Source organism: Myotis myotis, unplaced genomic scaffold, assembly GCF_014108235.1.
Source record: "Myotis myotis isolate mMyoMyo1 unplaced genomic scaffold, mMyoMyo1.p scaffold_m19_p_19, whole genome shotgun sequence".
Lineage (NCBI taxonomy): Eukaryota > Metazoa > Chordata > Mammalia > Chiroptera > Vespertilionidae > Myotis > Myotis myotis.
In genome coordinates, this window is record NW_023416323.1 from 9,605,899 (window position 1) to 9,632,023 (window position 26,125).

Sequence of the window (26,125 nt, forward strand, 5' to 3'; positions counted from 1 at the left end):
GTCCCAGGTTCGATTCTGATCAAGGGCACATGCCTGGGTTGTGGGCTCATTCTCCAGTAGGGGGTGTGCAGGAAGCAGCCAATCAATGATTCTCTCTCATCACTGATGTTTCTATCTCTCTCTCCTTCTCCCTTCCTCTCTGAAATCAATAAAGAAATATATTAAAAAAATAAATTAAAAATAAATTTTAAAAAGTGGCATATCCGAAGAAAGATCTCAACAGGCATCAGACCCAGCTGGGGCAAATTCCACTTCATGTAGTTAGCACCTTCACAGCAGCTCATACACTGTGGCTGAAGCCAATAATCACAGACCACCTAAGGACTAACCTTACGCACAAATGGGCCAATAGCTATCAAGACTCAATTACTGTCAGTCCCCTCAGCCTCCACCGCCACTGCCCCTCTGGCAGGCAGTCCTTCAAGGGAGGAAGCAAGGTGGTGGGCAGCTGGGTGGGTAGCTGATGGGGTGGCCAGTGTTCCTGTGCACTCAGCTGAGGCAGCTGTGGCTCCATGGGGTCAGCTTAAGGCACCCTTGTGCTCCAAGGGCACTTCCACTGCTGCACCAAGAGGATACCCATCTTCTGCTGGACTTGGAATTCCTGGAGAACTGCTTTGTGAAAAGCTGACAATAATTTCTTTAAATCCCATCTCTTGGAGAAACCAAGATGGCAGCATAGGTAAACACCTGAAATTGCTGCCTCGCACAACCACTTCAAAAAAACAACTAAAAGACAAAACAGACATCATCCAGAACCACAGGAAGGCTGGCTGAGTGGAAATTCTACAACTACAAGGAAAGAGAAAAGCACACTGAGACTCAGAGGAGGTACAAAAGTAAAGTGCAGAGGTACGGAGGCGCACATGGAAAAGGCTGGCAACTGAGGATGCGGTTGTCTTTTTCAATCAGGAGGGAGTCTCAAGCTCCCAACTGCTCTGAACTCCAGTTCCGGGTGAGTCTCTGGAGACCCAGACTCATATGGGGAGAAACTGGACTATCTGGCATCAGGCAGAACTCGAGGGCGGCTTTCTCTCAGAGGTGGTGGCAGCGATTACCACGGGACACTGAGACCTGGGGCCTCTTAGGGCAGGACTGAGGATCTGCCATAGCTGTTTGCTCCACCCTGTTGATTCCCTGAGACCCAACCCCACCCAAGCTGTGCACAGAGACTTTTGCATATGAATGGTCTGGCCCTCTGCAATCTAAAATTACCTAACAAACTGCAGCTGGGACAGAGAGACCCAGAACATCCAAAAGAAGGCCCAAGACCCCACAGCAGCTTGCATTGCTTCACAGCTGGGCCTCATCTGGACACCTCCAAACCCCAAACAAAGAAGAGGAATCTGCAGATCTCTCCATAGCTCCTGCTGGGTAGCCTCAGGCAGAGGCTAAATTAGCACCTCCTTAGAGATCCAAGAGCCAGGGTACCCAGTGGTCAGAGTGGGACCATCCAGATTACAACTCCTCAGATCCATAAGGGACACACTCAGGGGGCAGACTCAGTGAGCACCAAAGCCCCACTGAAACAAGTCTTGCCCCTGAGGGTGTCTCCAGCACAGAAGTTCTCCCACCATAGACACAGCTGATTCTCACAGCCAATTGGCCTGGAGGTCAATTCCTCCCAGTGATACCTACAACAATCAAGGCTTAACTACAACAAGACTGTGCACAAAGCCCACAAAGGGGTGCACCAAGAGTGTCCAGCTCAGGTAATTGGGGAGGCTGAGCCACTGGGCCCTATAGGACATCTAGCACAGAAAGCTACTCTATCAACACAGGGAAGCAGCCAAAATGAGGAGACAAAGAAAGGTCACAAATGACAGAAATGGAGGAAAGCAAACTACTGGATACAGAGTTCAAAACCACAGTTGTAAGGTTTTTCAAGAATTTTCTATAAACTGCTGATAAATTTAGTGAGATCCTTGATAAATCTAGTGAGACCCTCGAGGATATGAAAAAGGACCAACTAGAAATTAAGCATACACTGACTGAAATAACGAATATTATACAGAGATCCAACAGCAGACTAGAGGATCACAAGAATCAAGTCAAAGATTTGAAATACGGAGAAGCAAAAAACACCCAACTGGAAAAACAAAAAGAAAAAAGAATCCAAAAATATGAAGATAGTGTAAGGAATCTCTGGGACAACTTCAAGTGTACCAACATCCGAATTATGGGGGTGACAGAAAAAGAGAGAGAACAAGATATTGAAAACCTATTTGAAGAAATAATGACGGAAAACTTCCCCTACCTGGTGAGAGAAATAGACTTACAAGTCCAGGAAGTGCAGAGAACCCCAAACAAAAGAAATCCAAAGAGGACCACACCAAGACACATCATAATTAAAATGCCAAGAGCAAAAGACAAAGAGAGAATCTTAAAAGCAGCAAGAGAAAAACAGTCAGTCACTTACAAGGGAGTACCCATATGACAGCTGATTTCTCAATAGAAACTACGCAGGCCAGAAGGGAGTGGCAAGAAATATTGAAAGTGATGAATAGCAAGAACCTACAATCAAGATTACTTTACCCAGCAAAGCTATCATTCAGAATTGAAGGTCAGATAAATAGCTTCACAGAAAAGAAAAAGCTAAAGGAGTTCATCACCACCAAACCAGGATTATATGAAATGCTGAAAGGTATCCTTTAAGAAGAGGAAGAAGAAGAAAAAGGTAAAGATAAAAATTATGAACAACAAATACATATCTATCAACAAGTGAATCTAAAAATCAAGTGAATAAATAATCTGATGAACAGAATAAACTGGTGAATATAGTAGAATCAGGGGCATAGAAAGGGAGTGGACTGACAATTCAGGGGGGAAAGGGGTGTGAGGAGTGTGGGAAGACACTGGACAAAAATCGTACACCTATGGATGAGGACAGTGGGGGGGAGGGGAGTAAGGGCAGAGGGTGGGGTGGGAACTGGGTGGAGGAGAGCTATGGAGGGAAAAAAGAGGAACAACTGTAATAATCTGAACAATAAAGATTTAATTTAAAAAAATTAATAAAACCATTTTAAAAAATCCCATCTCTTCATTTTCCTTTTTGTTGCATTTCAGAACATCTAGAAACTATGAGCAAATTTAGTAATGAAGAGTTTGACTTTCATTTCCTCAATGACGGCTTTACTGCCAAGGACATGCTGAATCAAAAAATTAATGAAGTCTCTTCTTCCGATGATAAGGATGCCTTCTATTTTACAGACCTGGGAAATATTCTAAAGAAACATCTGAAATGGTTAAAAGCTCTTCCTTGGGTCACTCCCTTTTATGCAGTCAAATGCAATGACAGCAGAACATAGTGAAGATCCTAGCTGCCATCAGGATGGGATTTGACAGTGCCAGCAAGACTGAAATACAATTGGTGCAGACACTTGGGGTGCCTCCAGAGAGAATGATCTATGCAAATCCTTATAAAAAAGGTATCTCAGATTTTCCCTGGCTGGTTTGGCCCAGTGGATAGAGTGTCAGCCTGTGGACTAGTTCAATTCCAGTCAAGGGCACATGCCCGGGGTTGTCGGCTCGATCCCCAGTAGGAAGCATGCAGAAGGTAGCTGATCGATGATTCTCATCATTGATGTTTCTATCTCTCTCCCTTCCTCTCTCTGAAATCAATAAAACATATTTTTTTTAAAAAGTAACTCAGATTAAATATGCTGTTAATAGTGGAGACCAAAGGATGACTTTCAATAGTGAAGTCAAATTGATGAAAGTTGCCAGGGAACATCCAAAGGCAAAGTTGGTTTTGCAGATTGCCACTGATGGTTCCAAAGTGGTCTGTTGCCTCAGTGTTAAATTTGGTGCCACGTTCAAAACCAACAGGTTTCTTTTGGAATTGGCAACAGATGTCATTGGTGTCAGTTTCCACATGGGAAGTAGTTGTACCAATTCTGAGAACTTCATGCAGGCCATCTCTGATGCCCACTGTGTCTTTGACATGGGAGCTGAGGTTGGTTTCAACATGCATCTGCTTGATATTGGTAGTGACTTTCCTGGATCTGAGGAAACAAAGCTTAAATTTGAAGAGATTGCCAGTGTATTCAATCCAGCCCTTGACAAGTCAGACTCAGGAGTGACACTCATAGCTGAGGCAGGAAGATACTATGTTGCATCAGCTTTCACACTTGCAATTAATATTGCAAAAAAACCAAAACCACACACACACACACACACACACACACACACACACACACACACAAAACACTGGTAGTAAAGGAACAAACAGGCTCTGACAACGATGATGAGCCAAGAGAAAAACTCCTTATGTATTATGCGAAATGATGGAGTATATGGATATTTAGTTGCATCCTCTATGATGATCATACACACGTGAAGCCCCTTCTGTAGAAGAGGCCCAAACCGGATGAGAAGTATTATCATCCAGCATATGGGGATCAACATGTGAAGGCCTTGATCACATTGTAGAGCGCTTTGGTTTGCCTGAGATGCATGTGGGAAACTGGATGCATTTTAAAAATTGGGTGCTTACATTGTTGCTTCTACTTCTACTTTCAATGGATTCCAGAGGCTGGCTGATTACTCTGTGACGTCAGGGCCGACATGGCAACTGATGCAGCAAGTCCAGAACCACGACTTCTGCCTCAGGTGGAGGAGCAGGACACCAGCACTCTGCCTATTTCTTGTGCCTGGGAGAGTGGGATGAAATGCCAACCAGCAGCCTGTGCTTCAGCTCGTATTAATGTGTAGATGCCATTATTGTAGTTGTCATGTGAGTATAGCTTGACTTATGGGATTTGGGGGAACCATTTAACTTAATTATTGCTAGTTTTGAAATGTCTTTGTAAGTAAGGTTGGCACAGATGAAACGATGTGGAAGGCCTAGGCAATGGGGTCACACTAATCTGTGTTCCTATGGAAACTATTTGAATATCTGCTTTATATGGTTTTTTATTGAATTTTCAAACGTGCTACTACAGAGTGCCCCTCAACTGCCAAGCAAGCATTTGTAGCTTGTACATTGGCAGAACAAGCCAAAGCTTAGTGCTGTGGCCTGTTTTAACAATAAAGTACCTTGAAAATAAATAAATAAACAAATAAAGGCTCAATTACAATAAGAGGATGCACACACTCCAAACAAGGAGCATTCCTGGAGCATCCAGCTCATATGATCAAGGAGACTGTGCCATTGGATCCCATAAAACATCTACTACAAAACTCCACCCTATCAAGAATGAAAGATAAAGCCGATCTACCTAATATATAGTAACAAACACAAAAAGGCAGGCAAAATGAAAAGACAAAGAAACATTCCCTGAATAAAAGAACAGGATAAATCTCCAGAAAAAGCTAAATGAAAAAGAATCAAGCAATTTACCAGATATAGAATTTAAAGAAGTGGTTATAAAGATCCTCAAAGAACTTGATATTTGAAGTTTGAGAAACTCAATGAGAGCATGAAAAAGGACAGAGAAGCCATAACAGAACCAGTCAGAAATGAAGAAAACACTGAAATGAAGAATAGAATAAGAGGAATAAACAGTTGTTTATGAAGCAATAGGTCAAATCAGCAATTTGCAAGACAAGGTAGCAGAAAACATCCAACCAAAGCATCAAAAAGAAAAATAATTTTTTAAAAATAAAGATAACTTAAGAGACCTAAAGATAACATGAAATATAACATCCACATCATAGGGGTATCAGCAGGAAAAAAGCAAGGGATCGAGAATATATTGAAGAAATCATTTAAAATCTCACCAACCTGGTAAAGGAAAAACACATACAAGTCCAGGAAGTGCAGAAAGTCCCAAACCAGATGAATCCCAAGAGGGCCACACCAAGACACATTATAATAAAAATGAAAAGGGCTAAAAACAAAGAGAGAATCTCAAAAGCAGTAAGAAAATGACATTTAGTTATCTACAAGGGACCTCCCATAAGACTGTCTGGTGATTTCTCAACAGAATGTTTTAGGCAGAAGGGATTGTCATGAAATACTCAAATGGATGAAAAGCAAGGATCTATAAGCAAGACTATATTATCCAGCAAGGCTATCATTTAAAATTAAAATAGATCTTTCCAGACCAGAAAAAAACTAAAGGAGTTTACTACCACCAAACCAGTATTACAAGAAATGTTAGTCTTCATTAAGAAGAAAAAAACAGAGGAACATAGTTATAAAGAATAAAATGGCAATAAGTATGTACCTATCAATAACCACCTTAAATGTAAATGGCTTAAATGCTCCAATCAAACGGCATAAATTAGCTTAATGGATAAGAAAATAAGACCCATATATATGTTGTCCACAAGAGGCCCACATCAGATCAACAGATACATACATACTAAAAGTTAAGGAATGGAAAAAGACATTTCATGCAAGTGAAAATGAAGAAAAAAACCCCAAAAACTGAGGTAGCAATATAAATATCTGACAAAATAGACTTTAAAAGAAAGCTATAATAAGAGAAAAAGAAGAAGAATCCATAATAAAGGGAGCAATTCAAAAAAAGATATAACCCTTGTTAACATCTAAGCAACTCAACAAAGGAGCACCTAAATATATATAAAGCGAAGCTTGAGAGATCAACAGTAATACAGTGATAGTAGGGGATTTTAACACCTAATTTACATCAATCGATAGCTCTTCCAGACAGAAAACCAACAAGGAAACAGCAGTCTTAAATGACACACTGCAACAGATGACTTTAAGTGGTATCTTTTTTGTTGTTGTTAATCCTCAGCTAAGGATATATTTTCCATTAATTTTTAGAGGAGTAGAAGGAAGGGAAACAGGGAATGAGAGAGAGAGAGAGAGAGAGAGAGAGAGAGAGAGAGAGAGAGAGAGAGAGAGAGAGAAACATCGATGTGAGAAAGACACATTGACTGGTTGTCTCCCTCACACACCCCAACTGGCCATGGGAACAAAACTGCAACCCAGGTACATACCCCTGACTAGGAATTGAACCTGTTAGTGGGCTGATGCTCCAACCACTTAGCAACACCAGCCAAGGCAATTTAAGTGGTATCTTCAGAGCATTTCATCCCAAAACATAATATACATTTTTTGACCTTGCACATGGAACATTTCCTAGCATACACCACATGTTAGGACACAAAAAAAGTCTCAATAAACTTAAGAAGATTAAAATTATATCAAGCATTTTCTCTGACCATAATGTTATGAAACAAGAAATCAATCACAAAAAAACCCTGAAAAACACATAAAGAAATAAAGGCTAAATAGCATGTTACTAAACAATGAATGGTTAACAATGATTTCAAGGAAGAAATCAAAAGATACCTTGAAAGAAAGAAAAATGAGAACACAACCCCAAATCTATATAACACAGCATAAGCAGTCCTAAGAGGGAAATTCACAGCATTACAGGTCTACCTCAAGAAACAAGAAAAATCTCAAAAACAGAGAAACATCTAACTTTAGACTATAAAAAGAACAATAAAGCCAAAAATGAGTAGAAGACAGGGAAAAATAAAGATCATAGCAAAAACAAACAAAATGGCCACAAAATGGGTCATGGGTTCGATTCCTGGTCAAGAGCATATACCTCAGTTTGATCACCAGCCCCGGCATGGGTGCACAGGAGAGAGGCCAATCAAGGTGTTTCTCTCTCTCCTCCCTCCCTTCCACTCTCTCTAAAAATCAATGGAAACAATATCCTTGGATGAGAATCCTATATAAAAAAAAGCCTAATATGCTAAGTGTCTGGTCGTCTGTTCAACCAATCAAAGCCAAGGGAACAAACCTGCAACCCATATACTAATGATATGCTAAGGCTGCTCAAACACTCGCTATGACATGCACTGACCACCAGGGGGAAGACAGTCAACTGGCCAACCAGTCACTATGACGTGGGGCAGACACTCCAACCAGGGGCCAGACACACCCTGGGGCCCTCCCATTGTCCCTCCCCAACTGGCAAACCTCCCACGTCCCTCCCCGGTACCGATCGTGCACTGGTGGGGTCTCTCAGCCTGGCCTGCACCCTCTCGCAATCCGGGACCCCTCAGGGGATGTTGGAGAGACGGATTCAACCCGATCTCAAAGGCCTGGCTGAGAGACCCCACTGGTGCACGAATTCATGCATCAGGCCTCAAGTGTAAAAATAAAATAAAATAGAGTCTAAAAACTAAGTACTGGGGGTGTGGAGGGTGTAGTGATGGGGAAGGAGGAGCTTTTCTCATCCTCCTGAAACCTTGGATCCCCGACAGTTTTGCAGAACACTGGTATCCATGGACTTAACATGGACTTCATTTAAAAAAATATAAAGATCATCAATGGACAAAAACATGAGTCATTTTGTATTGTGGCATTCAAATCCTAGAACTTTGGGAAAGCAAAAAGTACAAGTTTTCGAAGACCCTGAGGCCTACCATCATTACTCATTCAAAATTTGAGTTTGAATGACTTCATCAAGACTTCGATCTTCAAAAGCCTCAAATCTCATCTGCATTAAAGCTCTCTATTGAACTCTGTCACAAAACTAAAAGCTTAAAGGGACTAGAATCCATTAATACATTCTATTTTACATCCTTTTCTCTTGTCTCTTCAATTTCCTTCACCTTTCAGGTCTTTCATATTTCTTACTAGAGGCCCGGTGCAGAAAATTTGTGCACAGGAGCAGGGGGTGTTCCTTCAGCCTGGCCTGTGCCCTCTCACAATCCGGGACCCCTCAGGGGGTTGTCCGACTGCTGTGTTACTGGTAGTTGGACATCCCTCTCGCGATCCAGGATGCTGCATGCACCAAAGACCATACTTTTCATACAGGTGAAAGGCATCTTGCTTTTGTATGGGCAGCTACATAACATGATCCTTCTGAGGCAGTAGTACCATTTTTCCCCATCTTATGGGTGGAAAAACTGAAGCAGGGAGAAGTTAAGTAATTGGCTTTGTCACACAGTTATAAGTGTCAAAATCAGGGCTGACCACAAAATGTGCAAGCCAGAGTCCATGCATGTCATTGCTGCATCATCCTGTTTTTTCAGTGTTAGAGTAGCCTTGCCAGGTTTTAATTTTTAAATCTGAGAGACTGTTCCCAATATATAGGTCAGGGTCCCTAGGCCTGGCCGGCAATTGGGGTGCCCCAGCTGGCACCCGCCTTGGTTGGTGGTCTGATGCTGCCCGCTGGCCAGCCCTGCTCCCCACTGCCACCACCGGTCACCTCCCTCTGCAAGGCGACCAGCAGGCGGGGTGATTGGGGGGCCGCCGCTGGCACTCACCTTAGCAGGCAGCCTGAAGCCACCCACTCACTGGCCCCAAACCCCGCCACCAGGAGGGCAATCAGGGACAGCACCACCCACTCGCCAGCCAGCCCTGCCCCCCACTGCTGCCACCAGCTGTCTCCTGCTGCAGGAAGACTGGTGGGGAGGTCGGGGGACTCTGCTCGTACCTGCCTTGGCTGGCCTGGGGCCTTCAAGCTGGGGGAAGCTCCTGTGTTGAGCATCTGCCCCCTGGTGGTCAGTGCATGTCATAGCAACTGGTCATTCTGCCATTCGGTCTATTTGCATATTAGGCTTTTATTATATAGGACTAGAGGCCCGGTGCATGAAATTCATGCACAGGGGCGGGGGGGGGCCACTCAGCCCAGCCTGCACCCTCTCCAATTTGGGACCACTCGGGCGATGTCCGACTCGCAATCCGGGACTGCTGGCTCCTAAAGACTCACCTGCCTGTCTGCCTGATCCCCCAACCCCTCTGCCTGCCTGCCTAATCGCCCCTGACTGCCCTCTCCCGTCAGCCTGATCACCCCCAACTGCCCTCCCCTGCCGGCCTGATCGCCCCTAACTGCTCTCCTCTGCCGGCCTGATTGCCTCTAACCGTCTCTGCCTTGGCCCCCACAACTGTGGTTTTGTTCAGAAGAAAGGCAGGATGACCGGAAGATGTCCAGTCGATCTGGTCTAATTAGCATATTATCCTTTTACTAGTATAGATGTTCCTTTAGACTAAAGCTAAGGACACAGTACTTTCCAAAAGAATATATATCCTATGGCCATAAGTTTTCATTGGTGGAGAAGTATAAACATTGCAGGATAAGTTTAGAATCACGTCTTTTGTTGTGTCCTATAAAAACTTGAATCAACAATAAGAAAAGGAGGATTAAGTGGTAAAAATATTTGAGGTCAGATTGTACTCTCTGAGTCTATGTGGTTTAGAGAAAAGAGCCTCAACCTAAAAGTTAATGGCTCTTATTCTCTGCCTCTTCCCAAATATTTGATAACCTGGAGAATCACTTAACCACTTTGAGCCTTAACTTTATCTGAAAAGCAAATCTGGTAATATATATTTTTCCTGCCTACTTCACAAGGTTGTTGTGAAGATCAAATGAAATAGCATATATAAAAAGGACTGTTAGATAAAATGTGCAGTACACACATAGTTGCAAGTCACCCCCTCAGTTTTGGGCCTGGGAAAGTAGGTGATTTAAGCACACTGAAAGCACCCACCATGTCCAGGCTGGACATGTGTAACAAGGCTAAGTTAATTTTTGTTTTCTCTGAGTACATAGAGTACTCTTGTGGGCTAATTCTAAGAAGGAGGAAGACTATAAATTTCCCCAAAATTATAAGTTAGTATTACTCTAGAGCTGTTATGTGTTGTAACATATTTGTTGTTTGCAAAATTTACTAAGTTGTGACCCGCTTTTTTTTTTTTTTTTAAATGAAAGAACACAGAGCAGAACATTTCTCAATGCATCCTACCTGGTAAGCGTCAATATTGTTTTAATTATATAAGTGTGTGAATGTGTATTTGTATTTGTGTACTTGGTTATTAAATAAAATGCATTTTTTAAAAATATATTTCTTTCTTTATTTCAGAGAGGAAGGGAGAAGGAGAGAGAGATAGAAACATCAATGATGAGAATCATTGATTGGCTGCCTCCTGCACACCCCCCACTGGGGAACGAGCCCACAACCCAGGCATGTGCCCTCAGCCGGAATCGAACCTGGGACCCTTCAGTCCGCAGGCTGACACTCTATTGACTGAGCCAAGCCGGCTAGGGCTAAAATGCATTTTTTTATGAAGAAAATAAATGAATAAAAATAAAAACCAAGTACTGGTTCTTGGAAAAGATAAACAAGACTGATAAACATTTAACCAGACCCGTAAAGAAAAAAGAGGCAGGACCCAAATAAATAAAATCAGAAATAAAAGAGAAGTAACAAATGAACAGCACAGAAATACAAAGGATTGTAAGAAAATATTGTAAACAACTACATGCCAAAAAATTGGACAATTGGGACTATATAAAAAAAATAGCTAGAAAGATACAACCTTCCAAAACTGAATCAGGAAGAGTCAGGAAATCTGAATAGACCAATTATAGCTAAGAAAATTGAAGCAGTAATTTAAAAAACTCTCAACAAACCAATGTCCTAGAATGAATGGCTTCTCAGGTGAATTTAGCAAACATTCAAAGAATGAATACCTATTCTTTTCAAACTATTTCAAAAAAAAATTAAAGAGGAAGAAAGACACAAGCTCATTTTATGAGGCCAGCATTATCCTAATTTCAAAACCTACATAAAGACACTACAAAGAAAGAAAATGAGCCTGGCCAGTGTGGCTCAATGGTTGATCATCAACCCATGAACCAGGAGGTCATGGTTAATTCCCAGTCAGGGCACATGCCCAGGTTGCAGGCTCAATCCCCAGTTGGGGGCATGTAGGAGGCAGCCAATCGATGATTCTCTCATTATTGATGTTTCTATCTCTCTTCCCCTCTCCCTTCTACTCTGAAGTAAATAAAAATTCCTTTTTTAACACATTGTTTGCGGGTAGTTTTTATCGTGCGCTAACAGGTGGCGCGGGCCATTTTTGCTAATTTTTTGCGCAAATGGCAACGTTCAGTAAAATTACGATAACTTTAGTTTACGTATTTATACGTTACCCGCATTCTACCGCTAGTCCAGGGGTGGGCAAACTTTTTGACTCGAGAGCCACAATGGGTTCTTAAACTGGACCGGAGGGCCGGAACAAAAGCATGGATGGAGTGTTTGTGTGAACTAATATAAATTCAAAGTAAACATCATTACATAAAAGGGTACGGTCTTTTTTTTTTTTTTTTAGTTTTATTCATTTCAAACGGGCTGGATCCGGCTCGCGGGCCGTAGTTTGCCCACGGCTGCGCTAGTCTATAAAAAACGTATTAATACGTGTCCCGCGCTCTACTACACTGGTAGAATGTATAAATACGTTTCCCGCATACAATGTGTTAAAAAAGAAAGAAAATGATAAGCCAATACCCCTGATGAACATAGATGTTAAAATTCTCAACAAAATATTAGCACACCAATGCAGCAATACCTTAAGAAAATCATATGCCATGATCAAGTGGGATTTATTGCTGGGATGTAATATTCACAAATAAAAGTTATATACCTCATAAACAAAATAAAGAGTAAAAATCACATGATTGTATCAATAGATACAGAAAAAGCATCTGATAAAACCCAGCACCCATCTATACTAATAAAAGGGTACTATGCTAATTAGACCAGATCGACGGACATCTTCTGGATGTCTGACTTCCTTCCGGACAAAGCCACGGTGGTGGGGGCCAAAGCAAAGGCAGTTAGGGTCAATCAGGCCTGCAGGGGAGCAAGCAGTTAGGGGCGAAATCAGGCTGGCAGGGGAGGGCAGTTGGGGTCGATCAGGCCAGCAGGGGAGCAGTTAAAGGGAGATCAGGCCAGCAGGCAGAGGCGGTTAGGGTGATCAAGCAGGCAGGCAGAGGTGGTTAGGGGTGATCAGGCAGGCAGGCAGGCAAGCAGTTAGGAGCCAGCGGTCCTGGATTGTGAGGGGGATGTCCCAGATTGGAGAGGGTGCAGGCCAGGCTAAGGGACACCCCCCTCCCATGCACAAATTTCATGCACCGGGCCTCTAGTTTATGATAAAATCTCTCAGCAAAATGGGAATAGAGCGAACATACCTAAACAGAGTAAAGAAGAACAAAGCTGGAGGATTCACAGTACCTGACATCAAACTATACTACAAGGCCATAGTAAACAAAGCAACATGGTACTGGCATAAAAACAGATACATAGATCAATAAAACAGAATAGAGAGCCAAGAAATAAACCCACACCTTTATGGTCAATTAATATTTGACAAAGGAAGCAAGAACATAGAGTTGGGTAAAGACAGTCTATTCAATTCAATAAATGGTGTAGGAAATTGGACAGATATGTGTAAAAAAATAAAAGTAGACCACCTTCTTGCACACCATACACAAGTATAAACAAAATGAATTAAAGACTTAAATGTAAGATGCAAAACCATAAATCTTCTAAAATAGTCAGTAAAATCTTGAACATTTCTTGCAGAAATATTTTTTCTGATATATATCCTAGGGCAAGGGAAACAAAAGAAAAAATAAACAAATGGGACTACATCAAACTAAAAAGTTTTTCCACCATAAAGGAAACCATTAACAAACTGAAAAGACAACCCACTCAATGGGAGAACATATTCACCAATGATACATCTGATAAGAAGTTACTATCCAAAATTTATGAATAATTTATACAATTCAACACCACAAAAACAATAATACAGTTAAAAAATGGGCAAAGGATATGGACACTTCACTAAAGAGGACATACAGATGGCCAATAAAAATATGAAGATGCTCAATGTCACTAATCATCAAGAGAAATGCAAATATAAACCACAATATCTGACAGAATAGCTATCATCAATAAGTTAACACACAACTGTTGTCAAAGATGTGGAAAAAAGGGAACCCTCATGCACTGCTGGTGGGAAAGCAGATCGTACAGCCATGTGGAAAACAGTATGAAGTTTCTTCAAAAATTAAAAATGGAACTGCCTTATGAGCCAGCAATTTCACTTTTGGTTCTATATCCAAAGAGACCCAAAACACTAATTTGAAAAAATATATGCACCCCTATGTTCACTGCAGTGCTATTTACAATAGCCAAGATCTGCAAGCAGCCAAAGTGCCCATCAGTAGATCAGTGGATAAAAAAGCTTTGGTACATTTACACAATGGAATATTAAGTGGTTGGGGAAAAAAAAAGGAACTCTACCCTTTGTGACAGCAGGGATGGACCTGGATAGTATTATGCTAAGCAAAATAAGCCAGTCAGAGAAAGGCTTATATATGGAATCTAATGAACAAAGTAAACAAACAAAATAGGAAAAGACTCATAGGTTCAGAAAACAGACTGACAGTGTCAGTGGGGGGAAGGGGGGGAGTCGAGGAGCTGGGTGAAAAGGGTAAAAAGATTAGCAAAAAACAACAAAAAAACACCCTCAAGCTTATAAACAGACAATAGTATGGTGATTATAGGACGGAAAGGGGATTGGGACGGTAAAAGAGGGTAAAAGAGGGATAATTGGTGACGAAATGAGACTTAACTTTGGATAATGAACATGCAATATAATATGCAGATGATACATTATAGAATTGTACACTTTAAACATATAATTTTATTAACGAAATGTCACCCCAATAAATTGAATAAAAAAATAAAACAGCAACCAAAAAAAGGGGGGGGGGGATTTTAAAGCAGGTACTCCTATTTGCAGATGATATAACTACATAACTGGAAAACTTAACAGGTTTAAATAATATAAATAGTAACAGAATAAAGTAAAGTAGTAGGATATAAACTTAAAATATAAAATAACTTTTTTATATATATTTAACAATAAAATATAATGGAGTCAAAAAGATCCCAGACATGATAGCAATAAAAAGAGTAAATTTAAAATATATACATAAACTTTGGGAGGAAAATTCTGAAACATTCTTGATGCATTTGGCAACAGATTTTCCAAATCCAAGAGGAGAGCACTCTGCCAGGGTGGACGTGGCTTCCCAAGGGTGTTCATTTTTTAAAATTGATCAGTTGTGGGTAGAGTGGCTAACAACCAGTATATACTGTGTTCAATATGGCTGGGTATATTGAATCCTCCAGATTATTTTCCTTAGGCCATATAGCAACTACTATTATCTGTCTCCATAGAGGCAATACACAGGGGGGCTAGGGCATGAAAGAAAGGCTAGTCTGATCACGTCCTGGATATATAGCCACATCTACAGGTCCAACTGACAAGGCACTCCTGCCTCACAAGTTAGTCCAGTTTAACCCCTCCCCTCCCCGAAAGTATCTAATTTAATTAATTAATATGTAAACTCATGAGTAACTATGAGAAAAGAATGAGTCTATGAAAATATCTGAACACTGAAAAAACTGGTCATAAATACACTGCTAGGAATCACAGCTGATAAAAATTAAGTGTTGGGACCCATTCTGCCGAGATGGCCACCACACTTGCTGCTCCTGCATTCTCTCCTCCTTCTTCCCCACCTTCCACTACAGGTAGGACCCGTGTGGAGCTGCCTCTGGCATGCCAGAGTCATCACTTGCGAGAACATGATACCCATAAAAAAGGGAGGTGATGGAATTAAATCACCCCCAATCATTGGAAGATTTGGAATCTCCTTGAAAACTGGCATCGTTGATGGCAACCGGCAGGAAGGTAGAGAGGGAGAGAGTGTGAGAGAGTGAGGGAGCGATAGAGGAGTGTGTGGATGTGTGTGGTGTGTGTGTGTATGAGCTAGGGACAGTTAGATTCTGCAGGTCTTCCAAGGGGCTGCCAAACCGGAGACTGCGGAGCTCTGCTCCCAACATGGACACTCCGGGGCACCCAGTGCGGGCCCTGAGACCATGCCATCTTGAGAAACAGAGCTGCTTGAGACTAGGATCCTGGCCTCAGCACCACCCAGTCTGGTCTCAGATGCAAACCAGGACCCTGCCTAACTCTGATCTCCTCTCTTATTACTTTCCCTTTCTTTTCCACCTGTTCTAGCCAGAATAGCTTTCTTGTTAGTACTCAAACATGTAAAGCTAATTTCTTCCTTAGGCCTTTTTTTTTTTAATATATTTTATTGGTTTTTTACAGAGAGGAAGGGAGAAGGATAGAGAGCTAGAAACATCGATGAGAGAGAAACATCGACCAGCAGCCTCCCGCACACCCCACACTGGGGATGCGCCTGCAACCCAGGCACATGCCCCTTGACCGGAATCAAACCTGGGACCCTTCAGTCCGCAGGCCGACACTCTATCCACTGAGCCAAACCAGCCAGGGCTCCTTAGGCCTTTTCTATCTCCTTTGAATGTTCTTCTCTTAGAGAGTCACATGGCTTCAGTCTTACTTCATGTCTCTCTTTATATATTACCTCCTTAAAAAAGCCTTTCCTCATTTGCCCACCTTTCTGTATGCATGTCATCCTATCTAATAAAGAGGGAATATGCTAACTGACCCTCACACTGTAGCAAGGATGGCAGCACCCACAGACAATAAGGAGGGAATATGCTAATTGCTGCCCTGCCCTCAAAGATGGCGGCACCCACAGCCAATAAGGAGGGAATATGCTAATTGACTGCCATGCCCTCAAAGATGGCAGTGCCCACAGCCACAAGATGGTGGCGCCCAGTCCCATCAGCCCCCCAGCTGCCCAGGGCTGGCCCGAGGTGCAGGTAACCAGGGCCGGCCAAGGCTTGCGCTGCCATCAGTGGCAGCAGCAGAGGTGTGATGGGGGCGTCACCTTCTCCTGATTGCCGGGTCACCTCCCGGCCCTGAGGGCTCCCAGACTGAGAGGGGGCAGGCCAAGCTAAGGGACCACCCCCTCCAATGCATGAATTTTCATGCACTGGGCCTCTAGTACTTCAATAAAACTCACTTAAAGGAAGAAAGAAACAAAGGAAGAGAAAAAAATGATCTTGTTTAAGATGTCTAACAATGAGTCAACAATTGTTATTTTGGCTAAATGTTTCCGAACTAAACTGGTATTATCTTATTCACTTGGAACCTCTGCATTTCATTGTTTTTTTGTTAGTATTAATAGTTGTGTCATTTAGTTACCTAAATGTGAATAAGAAAACAAGTTGGAATTGGGGAAAGAAAAAAAAACAAATAAACATGTTTTTCTTTCCTTTGGTAGAAAGTAAACCAGAAGATATAATATTATAAATAAGGCACTTAAATGGCCCTATTGTTATAAATTATGAACTTTTAGCCTAAAATGAGTCTCCTCAGCTAGAAACCTGAATCTATGGAGGGCAAAATACAAAATGATAACATATAGATGTCTTTATTTAAAGGAATTTAAGAATATTTTTTAAACAAGAGGTTCAAAGGAGATGAAAATAGAGGTAGATGCTACACCATGGAATCATTCTCCCTATAGTCTATCAAATTCATGTTTCTTCCTTCTGTGAAGGTAGATAGAATGGCTGTCAACAGAAAACAAAGAGAGCACCTCTCTATCCCTCACCCCCTTTTCAAAGGGGAGGAAAACTGGAGGGAAAAAAGAAGAATAGTAAATGAGATAAAAAAAACCAAAAGTAGTTCTATTAGTATCCCCAGCTAAGACCTTAATTTGCTCCCCAGGTCTCAGACCTTTTCTCTTCAGGCCATGAACCTTTAAAGAGGACTTTCTAAACATCAGAAGGGTGTGCCTCTTCCCTAAGTAGTTGAACAGTGTTCTCTAGTAATGGGTTCCCCTACCCAATTGGTTCTTACTCACCTGAATATAGTGTTCTTTCTTTCCTCACAACTTTCCAGGGCTCTTTTCCTTGCTCCAATAAGGAAATCACAACTGGTTTAGAAATGAAGCTTCCTGGTTACAAGAAAAAATATGTAAAGTGATATTATATAAAAAATAAATTCAAAATTACTTTGATTTAGCCTTGATTGAATTTGTCTACAAGTCAAATGGCAAGTAATAAAGCCTGTAAGACAAAGAGTGGCAAGATGGTTTAAAAACATTTATATTGAGGGGAATTCCAAGATGGCTGCAGAGTAGCCAGAGGCTCTGTCTGTCTGTTTGCAACATCAAATGGGACTTACAGCTAAACTGCAGAGCAAGTGGCTTGAAAAACCAGCTGAAGTGTAGCTGACCTGAAATACTGAGAGCAGGGGGCGTGGAGGAGAGGGTGAGCCAACTCCCACAGATCAGGAGGAATTTTGCAGCAGCAGAGCCCCTTTCCCTGGGAGCGTGGGATCTCGGCCCCACTCAGAGATCCCCAATCCAGAGCATCCGGTGGTGGGAATCAGTTGGGATTCAGTCCAATGGGGAGACTCAGTCCCCACCATCCCAGGGAAAGAACAATTTCTTTGGTACACCAGTCTGGGAAGTTCACTCTGATCTTCATCTGCAGGAGGGGCCGCACAGAAGCCCAGGGCTGGCAGAGGGGTCTGATCCATACATCTAGAAGTAACTCTGAGGGATTCTCTATTAACTGGAAGAACTTTGGGCAGAGAGCCAGATGGGGGCTGAACAATGTGGTTTGGAAAAGAGGATTGGTCTTGTCCACCTCGAGTGCACAGGCGATGCCCCTCCCCACACCTGCAGAACTGCTGGGTCTGCCCTGTCCTGATGTGATCTAAAACAGGGGAAGCAGCGCTGGGCTAGGAGTCTGCACCTGTAATGCTCAGTCTGACCATGCGGAGGATTCAAACATTTGGTTCAGTTGGAGTCTGGGTGGAGGCCAGCCATGCAGAAAGATTGGAATGCCAAGAAAGGCTGCTCTTTAAAATTTATATTTATCCCCTCCTATTGGTAGGGCAGCAAGGTGGAGCCAGGGAACTGGGCAGAACTGATTAATACTGGGCCTCTGGGGTGGGTTCCTGTCCAAAAGATAAGCGGACATATGCTGGGCTTTTCAGCTGCATTACAGAGAACCAGAACCGAACTCACCATTGAGTTCAGCCAGATCAACCTTGGGAAGGAGAGGTCGAACCCTGCCCTTCTCCCTTCCTCCCGCCCAAGTTACAGGCACTACCCCCAACACCAGTCTGTTAAACCAACCCAGCCAGGTCCTGAATAAACCCACTGACTGCAATTCCGAGGGGGAAGGGAGAGCAGCTCAGAGCAGGAACATTCAAGGTGCAAAACCAAGACAGAGGCCCTGCACATCAAACTTCTTGGGGCTCCACCCTACTGAGTTTCAGTCAGATTGCCAAGAGCCAAGCAAGAACAGTGATATTGGCAGCACCAGAAAACCTCCCAGGGGGCCCAGGACCAGCACACCAAGTGGCCAGATTTGGACAACATTGGAGCAAAATCCAGTGAGCTCCCCAAACAGCAGTTCTAAAGGGTATTACAGCAGGCACAAAAAACTGAGGCAAACTCCATTATTTTTCTTTAACCTTTTCTGTATTTTTTGTTATATCTCACTTATAATTCTTTTTTCCTTTCTTCTCTTCTTTCTTTCATATCTCTTATTTCTCTCTTTTATTTTTTCTCTGTATGTTTTATTATTTTTTTCATTTTTCTTTCCTATTCAATATTTTTATTCATTATCATTACCTTTTAAAATTTTATTATTTCCTTTATTATTTGTTCATTTCTTATTTATTCTTTTCTCTTTCTTTTTTCTTTCATATACTCTTATTTTATTTCTTTTTTCCTTCTCTAATCTTTTTAATTATGTTTTTAAATTGATCTGAGAGAGGAGGGAGAAAAACATCAATGTGAGAAACATGGATCAGTTGCCTCCCATTCACATCCCAACTTGGAATCAAACCTGCAACGTAGGTATGTTTCCTTACTGGGAATCAAACCCTCTACCTTTTGGTGCACATGATGATGCTCCAACCAACTGAGAAGCCTGTCCAGAGCCTCTTCTCTAGTTTACTGTCTCTTGTGTTTTAGTATTCTTTTTTCTTTCTTATTCTTTTGTTGTTTTGGTTGGTTGGTTTTTTCCCATGTTGTTTTCAGTTTGCTCTTATTTTATCTTATTTTGTTCTGTCAGCATCTGTGTAACAGTTGGCATGAAGTGCTCAGCATTGAGCCTCAAAGTCAGCCAGCCTGAGGGCTGAGCCCATCCGTGAAAGGGACAACAGCAATCAAGACTCAATTACAACATGTAATCCCACATAACCTGCACAAGGGACATTCCTAGAGCATCTAGCTCTGAAAATAAAGGAGAGTACACCACTGGGTCCCATAAGACACCCCCTATAGAAGCCCACCCCACCAACACTGGGAGTGATAGCAGCCCTATCCAATACACAGAAACACAAAGAAACAGCCAAATGAGAAGATAAAGGAACAGGTCCAAAATAAAAGACAGGAGGAATCTCCACAAAAAGAGCTAAATGAAATGGAGGCAAGCAATTTATCAAAAACAGAGTATAAAGTAATAATTTTAAGAATATTCAACATACCATGAAAAACAACATGAAAAAACAATCAGTTGGAAAAGAAGGATGACATCTGAAATAAAGAATACAATGGAAGGAATAAACAGTATATCAGTGTAAGCAAAGAATTAAATCAGCAAATTAGAAGATAGGTAGAAAATAATCACTCCATCAGAGCACCAAAACAAAACAAAAAAAAATTTAAAATCATAAGGATAGTTTAGGGCAGCGGTTCTCAAACGGTGGGTCGCGACCCCTTTGGAGGTCGAACAACCCTTTCATAGGGGTCGCCTAAGGCAATTGGAAAACACACATATAATTACATATTGTTTTTGTGATTAATCACTATGCTTTAATTATGTTCAATTTGTAACAATGACATTGGGGGTCACCACAACATGAGGAACTGTATTAAAGGGTCATGGCATTAGGAAGGTTGAGAACCACTGGTTTAGGGGAACTGTGGGACAACATGAAACATGTGAAATAACATCCTCATCATAGGGGTAATAGAGGGAGAATATGAGCAAGGGTGAAAGAACCAGTTTGAATATTGACAGAAAACTTTTCTAACCTGGTGAAGGATAAAGTAATGCAAATTTAGGAAGCACAGAGAGTCCCAATAAAGATGAACCCAAAGACCCACACAAAGACACATCACAATTAAAATGGCAAATGTTAAAAACAAAGAGAGAAACTCAAAAGCCTCAAGAAAAAGGAAGTCAGTCAAGTGCTGGAGAGGATGTGGAGAAAATGGAACACTCGTGCACTGCTGGTGGGAATGCAGACTGGTGCAGCCACTATGGAAGACAGTATGGAGTTTCCTCAAAAAACTACAAATGGAACTTGACCCTGTGATCCCTCTTCTAGAAATATATCCCAAGAAACCAGAAACACCAATCAGAAAGGATATATGCACCCCTATGTTCATAGCAGCACAATTCACCATAGCTAAGATCTGGAAACAGCCTAAGTGCCCATCAGTAGATGAATGGATTAGAAAACTGTGGTACATCTACACGATGGAATACTATGTTGCTGTAAAAAAGAAGGAACTCTTACCATTTGCAACGGCATGGATGGAACTGGAGAGCATTATGCTAAGTGAAATAAGCCAGTCAATGAAGGAAAAATACCACATGATTTCACTCATTCATGGATAATAAAGACCATTATAAACTTATGAACAATAATAGATACAGAGGCAGCTGCCTCAAACAGATTGTCGAACTGCAGCGGGAAGGCCGGAAAGGGTTGGGGGGCAGAAGGGAGCGGGGTAAGAGATCAACCGAAGGACTTGTATGCATGCATATAAGCATAACCAATGGACATAAGACACTGGGGGGTAGGGGAGGACGGGGGATTGTCAAGGGCGGGGGGAAAAAAAGGACACATATGTAATACCCTTTGTAATACTTTAAGCAATAACACTTAAAAAAAAATAGTATACTAAACATTAAAAAAAAGAAAAGAAAAGAAAAAAAGGCAGTCAGTTACATATAAGGGAGTTCCTATAAGGCTATCAGCTGATTTCTCAACAGAAACACTACAGGCTAGCAGGGACTGGTATGATTTATACAAAGTAATGAAAAGCAAGGATCTGAAACCAAGACTTCTCTATCTAGCAAAGCTATCATTAAAAATTGAAGGTGAAGTAAAAAGCTTCCCAGGCAAAAAAAAAAAAAGGCTAAAGGAGCTTATTACCACCAAACCACCATTGTAAGAAATGTTAAAGGGACTGCCTGTAAGAAGAAAAAGAGGAACAAAGGCATTAAAAAAGGCAATAAGAGAGTACCTATCAATAATAACCTTACATATAAATAAATTAGATACTCCAATCAAAAGAGATAGGGTAGGCAAGTGAATAATAAAACAGGACCCATATATATATATATACTGTCTGTAAGAGACCCAGCTCAGAACAAAGGACTCACAGGATGGATTCTGAATCAGGAAGGAGCAGTTCAGAACATGAAAACAAGGGCTTGCAGTGAGGAGACATGGTGGACTGTGCCTAAAAATTTTTACCTTGCATTGATATTTGACATGAAAGAGGAGCAGGAGGAGCGCATTCTCGGCCATCTCAATGCAGACCTTCATCACATGGAAGTGCAGCCACACCCTCATTCAGCTGGAGAGGTGGTTCACTGTAGTCGGACCACCCCAGGCCAGGCAGTGGCTGTTCCTCACAATTGGGAGCTTGGCAAGTGGGGACTCCGACTAGCAGGCCCAAGACCTTGAGATGCTCTAGCACATCCGAAGGCAACTGCTGATGGAGGATGACTGGCAGCCGTCCCTAACATTCAGCTGCATCCCTCAGCCCTGACTTTGCCAGTCAGGATGACAAGCTCCAGGGCCAGAAAAGCAGCAAAACCACACCCGTGACCCCATGGCTGACCTCAGGACTAGCTACATTGAATAATGACCCCTTGCCTTAGTGCCAGCCAATCAATCAGTGGAGACCACAACTCTCAAAAGGACACCTGGAAAACTGCTGAATGTTCTATTGAAATCTACTCCTGGGACCTTCCTTATAATCTCCACCCTTAAAACCCTTAGGATGGAGGAGCCAGTGTGCTCTTCCTCCTGGAAGCACACCCCTGCCTTTTCCTTTTCTCTTCTCCCTTCTCCCTCCCTGTCCCAGGCAGGTTACCATTAGCTTCCTCACTCCCATACGCCCCTATACCTATATAAATTGTTTCCTAAACCCATTTCTTCTAGGAATTATTTTTTATAATAATTAATCTGTGATTAATCAAATAAATGTTCTCTTATTTAATAAAAGACTCAGCATTAAAGTGAAGGGAGGGAGAAAAATATTCCATGCAAATGGAAAGAAACAAAAAATCTGTGGTAGCAACACTAGTATATCTAACAAAATAGACTCCAAAACAAAGACAGTAGCAAGAGACATAATACTAAAGGGATCAATGCAACAAGAAGATGTAAACATATATGCACCTAATATAGGAGTACTTAAATATGTAAAAAAATCTTGGAGGACTTTAAGGGAGAGATTGACAGCAATACAGTCATAGTAGGGGACTTTAACACCCCACTGACATCACTGGATAGAACAAGGAAACAGCGACCTTAAATGACACACAGATGGATTGAATTGATATTTACAGAACATTTCATGCCAACGCTGCAGAATATATATTATTTTCAAGTGCACATGGAACATTCTCAAACAAAGACCACATGTTAGGACACAAAGTAAGTCTTAAGAAGTTAAAGAAGACTGAAATCATATCAAACATCTTCTAATGTCACAATAGCATGAAACTAGAAATCACCTACAATTTAAAAAAAAAAACACCTCAAAAACATTCAAACATATGGGAGCGAAAAAGCATGTTATTAAATAATGAATGGGTTACCAAAGACATCAAGGAATAAGTGGAAAACTGTCTGGAAACAAATGAAAATGAACACATAACAACCCAAAATCTATGGAACACAGCAAAAGCAGTCCAGAGAGAGAAGTTCATAGTACTGCAGGCCTAACTCAAGAAACAAGAAAAATCTCAAATAAACAATTGAATTCTACAAGTAAAAAAAAACAAAAACAAAAAAACTAGAAAAAGAACAAGAAAAGCCTAAAGTAGAAGGAAAGAATTAATAAAGATAACAGAAGAAATAAATGACATAGAGACCAAAAAATCAATATGAAAGATCAATGGAACCAAGAACTGGTTCTTTGAAAAAATAAACAAGATTAATTTGAATCTTTAGCCAGACTCATCAAGAAACTAAGAGAGAGGACCCAAATAAACAAAATCAGAAATGAAAGAGGTGAAGTAACAACTGATCCCACAGAAATACAAATGATTATGAAAAAATACTATGAACAATTCTATTCCAACAAAATGGACAACCTAGATGAAACGGACATATTCTCAGAAAAATGCAAGCTCCCAAAACTCAATAAGAATCAAAAAACCTGAATAAGCTGATAACTACCGAAGAAATTGAAGCAGTAATAAAAGATCTTCCAGCAAACAAAAGCCCTGGTCCGGACGGCTTTACAGGGGAGTTCTACCAAGCATTCAGAGAAGAACTAAAACCTATCCTCCTCAGACTATTCCAAAAAATTCAAGAGGAAGGCACACTTCCAAGCTCTTTCTATGAAGTCAGTATTATTACCCTAATTCCAAAACCAGATAAACACACCACAGAAAAAGGAGAAATACAGGCCAATATCCTTGATGAACGAAGATGCTAAAATCTTCAACAAAATTCTAGCAAATCGGATTCAGCATTACATTAGAAAGATCATACACCATGACCAAGTGGGATTTATTCTGGGGATGCAAGGGTGGTACAATATCTGCAAATCAATAAATGTGATACATCACATGAACAAATTTAGAGACAAAAATCACATAATCATATCAATCAATGCAAAAAAAGCATTTGACAAAATCCAACACCCTTTCTTGATAAAAACTCTCAGCAAAATGGGAATAGAGGGATCATACTTCAACAAAATAAAAGCCTTGTATGACAAATCTACAGCCAACATTATACTCAATGGGCAAAAACTAAACTCATTTCCCCTAAGAACAGGAACAAGACAGGGATGCTCACTTTCACCACTCCTGTTCGATATAGTACTGGGAGTGCTAGACATAGCGATCAGACAACAAAAAGAAACAAAAGGCATCCAAATTGGAAAAAAAGAAGTAAAACTGTCCTTATTTGCAAATGACATGATACTATACATAGAAAACCCCAAAGACTCCATCAAAAAACTACTAGACTTAATTAATGAATCCGGCAATGTAGCGGGATACAAAATTAACACCCAGAAATCAATGGCCTTTTTATACACCAATAATGAACTCACAGAAAGAGAAACGAAAAAAAAAATCCCATTTACCATGGCAAAAAAAAAAAATTAAGATACCTAGGAATAAACTTAACTAAGGAGGTAAAAGACCTATATGCAGAAAACTACAGGACACTGAAAAAAGAGATAGAGGAAGACATAAACAGATGGAAGAACATACCCATGTTCATGGATTAGTAGAATCAACATCATTAAAATGTGCATACTACCCAAAGCAATCTATAGATTCAATGCAATCTCCATTAAAATACCAATGGCATATTTCAAAGATCTGGAACAAACTCTCCAAAAATTCATCTGGAATAAAAAAAGACCCCAAATAGCCACAGCAATCCTGAGAAAGAAGAACAAAGTTAGAGGGATCATAATACCAGATATCAAGCTATATTACCAAGCCACAGTTCTCAAAACTCCTGGTACTGGCACAAGAACAGACATATAGACCAATGGAACAGAACAGAGAACCCAGAAATTGACCCAACCCATTATGCTCAATTAATATTTGACGAAGGAGGCAAGAGCATACAATGGAGTCAAGACAGTCTCTCTTCAATAAATGGTGCTGGAAAATTTGGTCAGATACATGCAAAAAAAAAATGAAACCAGATCACCAACTTACACTATAAAGAAAAACAAACTCAAATGGCTAAAGGACTTAAATATAAGATGGGAAATCATAAAAATCCTACAAGACTCCAAGGCAGCAAAATATCAGACATATGTCGCAGCAATATCTTTACTGACACAGCTCAATAGAGACTAAGGAGAAAATAAACAAATGGGAGTACATCAAAATAAAGAGCTTCTGCACGTCAAAAGAAACCATCAACAAAACAACAAGAAAGCCCACTGCATGGGAGAACATATTTGCCAATGCTATTTCATATAAGGACTTAATCTCCAAAATTTAGAGAACTCATACAACTTAACAAAAGAAAGATAAACAATCCAATCAAAAAAATGGGCAAAGGCCCTGAATAGACACTTCTCCAGTGGGGACATACAGATGTCCAACAGATATTAAAAAAAAGCTCAGGTCACTAATTATCAGAGAGATGCAAATTAAAATTACAATGAGGTATCACTACACACCTGCCAGAATGGCTACCAGC

At 41.0% G+C, this 26,125-nt stretch overlaps 1 protein-coding gene and 1 pseudogene across 4 annotated transcripts in view; one reads left to right on the top strand and one right to left on the bottom strand.

Annotated features, from left to right (window-relative positions):
* Positions 1 to 26,125, bottom strand: part of ZFP82 (ZFP82 zinc finger protein) — a 59,407-nt gene that overhangs the window by 12,860 nt on the left and 20,422 nt on the right. For 2 of the 4 annotated variants that reach the window (XM_036345238.1, XM_036345236.1), the window contains one exon: positions 17,538 to 17,630. The exons of 1 other annotated variant lie outside the window; for it this stretch is intronic. In XM_036345238.1, coding sequence (XP_036201131.1) covers positions 17,538 to 17,630 — 93 coding nt within the window. Of the gene's footprint in view, positions 1 to 17,537; positions 17,635 to 26,125 lie in introns of those variants that run through there. One more of the 4 variants, XM_036345239.1, reaches the window with a different exon arrangement.
* LOC118674065 lies at positions 3,078 to 4,710 on the top strand (annotated as a pseudogene).